Below are 6,318 nucleotides of genomic sequence, written 5' to 3'. Positions count from 1 at the left end.
GCCTGACTAACTTAATTGCCTTCTATGATGAGATAACTGGCTCTGTGGATGAGGGGAAAGCAGTGGATATGTTATTCCTTGACTTTAGCAAAGCTTTTGATACAGTCTCCCACAGTATTCTTGCTGCCAAGTTAAAGAAGTAGGGCTGGATGAATGGACTGTAAGGTGGATAGAAAGCTGGCTAGATCGTCAGGCTCAACAGGTAGTGATCAATGGCTCCATGTCTAGTTGGCAGCCGGTTTCGAGCAGCGTGCCCCAAGGGTTGGTCCTGCATCCGGTTTTGTTTAATGTCTTTATTAATGATCTGGAAGATGGTGTGGACTGCACTCTCAGCAAGTGTGCAGATGACACTAAACTGGGAGGTGTGGTAGATACACTAGAGCGTAGGGATCGGATACAGAGAGACCTAGACAAATTAGAGGATTGGGCCAAAAAAAACCTGATGAGGTTCAACAAAGACAAGTGCAGAGTCCTGCACTTAGGACGGAAGAATCCCATGCACTGCTACAGACTAGGGACCGAATGGCTAGGTAGCAGTTCTGCAGAAAAGGACCTAGGGGTCACAGTGGATGAGAAGCTGGATATGAGTCAACAGTGTGCTCTTGTTAGCCTTCTTGGCAACAGCATTTTGGTCTGTATAAGTAGGGGCATTGCCAGCAGATCAAGGAACGTGATCGTTCCCCTTTATTCGACATTGGTGAGGCCTCATCTGGAGTACTGTGTCCAGTTTTGGGCCCCACTCTACATGAAGGATGTGGAAAAATTGGAAAGAGTCCAGCGGAGGGCAACAAAAATGATTAGGGGTCTGGAGCACATGTCTTATGAGGAGAGATTGAGGGAACTGGGATTGTTTAGTCTCCAGAAGAGAAGAATGAGGGGGGATTTGATAGCTGCTCTCAACTACCTGAGGGGGGGGGGTTCCAAAGAGGATGGAACTCAGCTGTTCTCAGTGGTGGCAGATGACAGAACAAGGAGCAATGGTCTCAAGTTGCAGTGGGGGAGGTCTAGGTTGGCTATTAGGAAACACTATTTCACTAGGAGGGTGGTGAAGCACTGGAATGCGTTACCTACGGAGGTGGTGGAATCTCCTTCCTTGGGAGGTTTTTAAGGCCCAGCTTGACAAAGCCCTGGCTCGGATGATTTAGTTGGGAATTCGTCCTGCTTTGAGCAGGGGGTTGGACCCTTCCAACCCTGATATTCTATGATTCTATGACCTGTTCAGAATCCTGTATATAGGTACCTTAACTCTGAAATAGGTACAGGTTCAATTTAGCATCTGTACTCTAGATCCCTTTGAATATATGAGGTTTGCCAACATTGTGAAAACAATTTCAGTGCAGTCTCACTGTAGTGTTCACCTAGGTTACAATTATTTTTTTTAAAATGTTCCCACTTACATGGCTTTAATGATCTAGGCTGCAGATGTATTAGATATATTTAAAATGTTTTCTCCATCCATTAGATAATCTATTAGAGGATTATCATAAATATAAATTAAACAGTATATTTTGACCATGCAAGCATTTTCTTTCTGGCTTTAAAATCAAGTATAATTTCTGTTTGATATTAGAAAATTGATACAAGAGTTATCTCAGGGACCACAGTCCCCAGGTTCCTGTGGTTACAGTTCTTGTGGTTATCCTGAGGTGCAAAAGCTAAATAAAGAGAGGCACCTGGTTAGAATGTTTCTGGCTGCATCTATCTTATCACTTTGGTGGCAAAAACACATACCCTCTATAGGTCCAGAATGAAAGAATTAAGAGAAATGCAGTCTCTTATTGCCTGGATTAGCTAAACATCTGAGCTATACGGGGGGTGGGGAGAGAGAGGGCAGGGTAATGGTTGGCTGAATGGGATGAACTGCTTCTTAAAAAAAAAATAGACAGAATTTCTACAGAAAGAGTGGTGTCAGCAGAAGGTAGGGTCATTGCACTGCTCACAGTCCCAGTTTCAAATAGAGCTTAGTGAATACAGTAACTCCTCTCTTAGGCCTGGTCTACACTAGGCGTTTATGTCGAAGTTAGCGCCGTTAAATCGAATTAACCCTGCACCCGTCCACACTGCGATGCTATTTAGTTCGACATAGAGGTCTCTTTAATTTGACTTCTGTACTCCTCCCCGACGAGGGGAGTAGCGCTAAATTCGACATGGCCATGTCGAATTAGGCTAGGTGTGGATGGAAATCGACGCTAATAGCTCCGGGAGCTATCCCACAGTGCACCACTCTGTTGACGCTCTGGACAGCAGTGCGAGCTCGGATGCTCTGACCAGCCACACAGGAAAAGCCCCGGGAAAATTTGAATTTGAATTCCTTTTCCTGTCTGGCCAGTTTGAATCTCATTTCCTGTCTGGACATCGTGGCGAGCACAGCAGCACTGGCAACGATGCAGAGCTCTCCAGCAGTGATGGCCATGCAGTCTGTGAATAGAAAGAGAGCCCCAGCATGGACTGATCGTGAAGTCTTGGATCTCATCGCTGTGTGGGGCGATGAGTCCGTGCTTTCCGAGCTGCGATCCAAAAGAAGGAATGCAAAGATCTACGAGAAGATCTCTAAAGACATGGCAGAGAGAGGATACAGCCGGGATGCAACGCAGTGCCGCGTGAAAATCAAGGAGCTGAGACAAGGCTACCAGAAGACCAAAGAGGCAAACGGACGCTCCGGATCCCATCCCCAGACATCCCGTTTCTACGAGGCACTGCATTCCATCCTCGGTGCTGCCGCCACCACTACCCCACCAGTGACCGTGGACTCTGAGGATGGGATACTGTCCACGGCCGGTTCCTCAGACATGTTAGGGGACGGGGAAGATGAGGAAGGAGATGAGGAGGGCGAGGCAGTTGGCAGCTCTCACAACGCTGATTTCCCCGACAGCCAGGATCTCTTCATCACCCTTACAGAGATCCCCTACGAAGCGTCCCCAGCCATTACCCCGGACACAGAATCTGGTGAAGGATCAGCCAGTAAGTGTTGTAAACATCTAAACATTTATTTTTAACAAAACAGGAATATTAACAATTAAAAGAATGGGTTGTTCATGATTAGTGTGCCCTAGGCGCTTAACGGTTTAGTAAGGGGCAGTGCAAGTTTTGAAAAGAAATCTAGCAATGTCCGGTTTTCAGTGATTGTCCTGCACAAGCCGCTCTACTGTGTATTCCCTGCTACTGCAGCTACAGTAAAATGCGGTCTATATGTGCGGGGATAGAGCAGTAATCCTCCTGGGACATCTCGATGAAGCTCTCCTGGAGGTAACTTGAAAGCCGTTGCATGAGGTTCTTGGGGAGAGCGGCCTTATTGGGTCCTCCGAAGTACGACACGTTGCCGCGCCACGAGATTATCAGGTACTCGGGGATCATTGCTCTGCACAGCAGGGCGGCATACGGCCCTGGTCTTTGGAGGCTTTCCCGGAGCATTCTCTCTTTGTCGCTCTCGGAGATCCTCATCAGGGTGATGTCGGCCATGGTGACCTGCTTTTAATTAGGTAGGGGAATGTTAGTGTTGGGACTGCTTTCCCGTTCCTTTACAGAACTGTCACCGCTGGTTTGCAGCCACGCGGTGGAGGCGGGAGAGGGGCAGCCGAAAGGGATCATTCCCGGGGACAGCCGCGAGGGGGTGGGACAGGGGCAGAGTTCCCGCTTGCCGGATTGCTGGCAGCAGGGACTGACATTGATTTAAATGTGAAATGAGGCCAGTGGTAATATAAAAGTTTTAAACTGCCACAAGTGTACGGCTTACCATGTCTGCCTGCAACAGAAATTCCGTTGTGCTGCCTCGCTTCTCAAATGTGCTGTTCAAGACCCCAGGCACAGAATGCGAAGGCCGAGAATTCGACCTTGTGCTGAGTGCGCATGTGAAAGGTGCTGTGCATGGTCTTGTTCACAGAGAAAGACTATGTTCTTTGTTCACAACTACATTTATCTTTCAGAGGAATTCACTCCCTTTTTCCCATTTCCACAGCCCCGTCTGCGACTGTCTCACAACCTAGCCTGGAATCACACTCCCAGAGGCTAGCGCGGATTAGGCGTAGGAAGAAGAGGACACGGGAGGACATGTTCTCTGAGCTTATGGCCTCTTCCCAAGCCCAGGCAGCACAGCAGACCCAGTGGCGGGAGAACTTGACCCGAATGCACCAAGCCAACATGGATCGGGAGGAGAGGTGGCGGCAGGAAGACCAGCAGGCGACTCTAACGCTGCTTGGACTACTGAGGGAGCAAACGGACACGCTCCGGCGCCTTGTGGATGTTCTGCAGGAACGGAGGCAGGAGGACAGAGCCCCGCTGCAGTCCATCTCTAACCGCCCTCCCCCGCCACCAAGTCCCATACCCACCTCACCCAAAGTGCAAAGAAGGAGAGGCGGCAGAGTCCCTGCTAACTCTCACTCCACCCCTGCAGAGAGCTCTAGTAGCAGAAGGCTCTCATTTCCCAAAATTTGAAAAGTTCTTTCCTTCCCGCCTGACACAAGCCCACGTCCAAGTTTCACCTCCCAATGCCATGTGTAGTTGATAATAAAAAATTCGTTTCTGTTAACTACTGTTTCAATCATGTTCTTTTGGAGGAGGAGGGGAAAGGGGGTTGGAAATTGGACAGGACAGTCTCCTTTGGCAGGGTACATAGTCGGGGGCAGGCACAGCAGCAGGGCACATACACAGTGCAGTGATGCAGTGACTAGTTGCCCCGGTTAGTCTGGGAGGTTGTTTTGATGTAATGTTGGGGGGGGTGGGTTGCTCTGTGACTTTGTGGCGGGGGAGGGCAGTTACAGATCTTAAGCGCCGGTCCTTAGACAGGATCACAGAGCCACACAGCATGGGATCTGTAACCGTCCTCCCCCTGCCACAAAGTCAAATAGACCTCCCATACACACAGTCCCGATCAGGAGGGGTGACAGGCTCCGTTGAAACAAGCATCCCACCGCAGCGGAGCCTGTCAATCCTTGAGTTTAGAAGCTGCATTCGCATCACAACACTAGACCCGCCCCGCACCACAGTCTGCGTCCCAGTTTTAAAAAATTCCCGCTAAAACAGTATTAAAGAAAACGGTGTGCTTTAACAAAGTAGAACTATTTTTATTTCGACACGTGTGTTGGAGGGGGGGTGAAGGGGGTATGTAACTGGATAGGATAGTCAACATTACCTGGGTAAAGAAACGGGGGCAGGTTTAGCTTCTCAGTACACAAACTATAAAATCACAGGTTACCCTGCTCACTCAGGAACTTTGCTTTCAAAGCCTCCCGGATGCACAGCGCTTCCCGCTGGTCTCTTCTAATCGCCCGGCTGTCTGGCTGTGAGTAATCACCAGCCAGGCTATTTTCCTCAACCTCCCACCCCGCCATAAAGGTCTCCCCCTTGCTCTCACAGAGATTGTGGAGCACACAGCAAGCTGCTATAACAATGGGGATATTGGTTTCGCTGAGATCACAGCGAGTCAGTAAGCTTCTCCATCTCCCCTTGAGACGGCCAAAAGCACACTCCACCACCATTCTGCACTTGCTCAGCCGGTAGTTGAAGAGTTCTTTTTCAGTGTCCAGGGCGCCAGTATAGGGCTTCATGAGCCAGGGCATTAGCGGGTAGGCTGGGTCCCCGAGGATGACTATAGGCATCTCCACATCCCCAACAGTTATTTTGTGGTCCGGGAAGTAAATACCTTGTTGCAGCCGTCTAAACAGACCAGAGTTCCTGAAAACACGAGCGTCATGAACCTTGCCCGGCCATCCCACGTAGATGTTGGTAAAACGTCCCCTGTGGTCCACCAGTGCTTGCAGCACCATGGAAAAGTATCCCTTTCGGTTAATGTACTGGGTGGCCTGGTGGTCCGGTGCCAGGATAGGGATGTGAGTTCCATCTATGGCCCCACCGCAGTTTGGGAATCCCATCGCTGCGAAGCCATCTATGATCGCCTCCACGTTTCCCAGGGTCACTACCTTTGGCAGCAGTACATCAACGATTGCCTTCGCTACTTGCATCACAACAACCCCCACGGTAGATTTGCCCACCCCAAACTGGTTCGCGACTGACCGGTAGCTGTCTGGCGTTGCAAGCTTCCACAGGGCTATGGCCACTCGCTTCTGTACACTCAGTGCAGCTCGCAACCGGGTGTCACTGCGCTTCAGGGCAGGGGACAGCAACTCACAAAGTTCCAGGAAAGTTCCCTTCCGCATGCGAAAGTTTCGCAGCCACTGGGATTCATCCCAGACCTGCAGCACTATGCGGTCCCACCACTCAGTGCTTGTTTCCCGTGCCCAGAATCGCCGTTCCACGGCATCAACATGACCCATTGCCACTGTGATGTCCTCGGCGCTGGGTCGCCTGCTTTCTGACAGGTCT

The 6,318-nt window shown here is 50.1% G+C and overlaps 1 protein-coding gene across 1 annotated transcript; it reads left to right on the top strand.

Moving 5' to 3' along the window:
* The first annotated feature begins 1,983 nt into the window (after positions 1–1,983).
* On the top strand, positions 1,984–4,553 carry LOC135976469 (uncharacterized). The gene is made up of 2 exons (XM_065572187.1): positions 1,984–2,961; positions 3,956–4,553. The coding sequence occupies exons 1-2, from the start codon at positions 2,385–2,387 to the stop codon at positions 4,429–4,431; spliced, it is 1,053 nt and encodes a 350-aa protein (XP_065428259.1). The 5' UTR covers positions 1,984–2,384; the 3' UTR covers positions 4,432–4,553.
* The last annotated feature ends 1,765 nt before the right edge of the window (positions 4,554–6,318 follow it).

The sequence above is a fragment of the Chrysemys picta genome, chromosome 1 (assembly GCF_011386835.1).
Source record: "Chrysemys picta bellii isolate R12L10 chromosome 1, ASM1138683v2, whole genome shotgun sequence".
Lineage (NCBI taxonomy): Eukaryota > Metazoa > Chordata > Testudines > Emydidae > Chrysemys > Chrysemys picta.
Note: the sequence above shows the minus strand (reverse complement) of the source record. Positions and strands in the feature narration are given on the sequence as shown.

Excerpts from the sequence above, each read along its gene's own strand:
- LOC135976469 (XM_065572187.1), top strand. The coding sequence starts at position 2,385 with ATGCAGAGCTCTCCAGCAGTGATGGCCATGCAGTCTGTGAATAGAAAG. Across the intron at positions 2,962-3,955 it reads ATCTGGTGAAGGATCAGCCA|CCCCGTCTGCGACTGTCTCA; the intron begins GTAAGTGTTGTA and ends CCATTTCCACAG.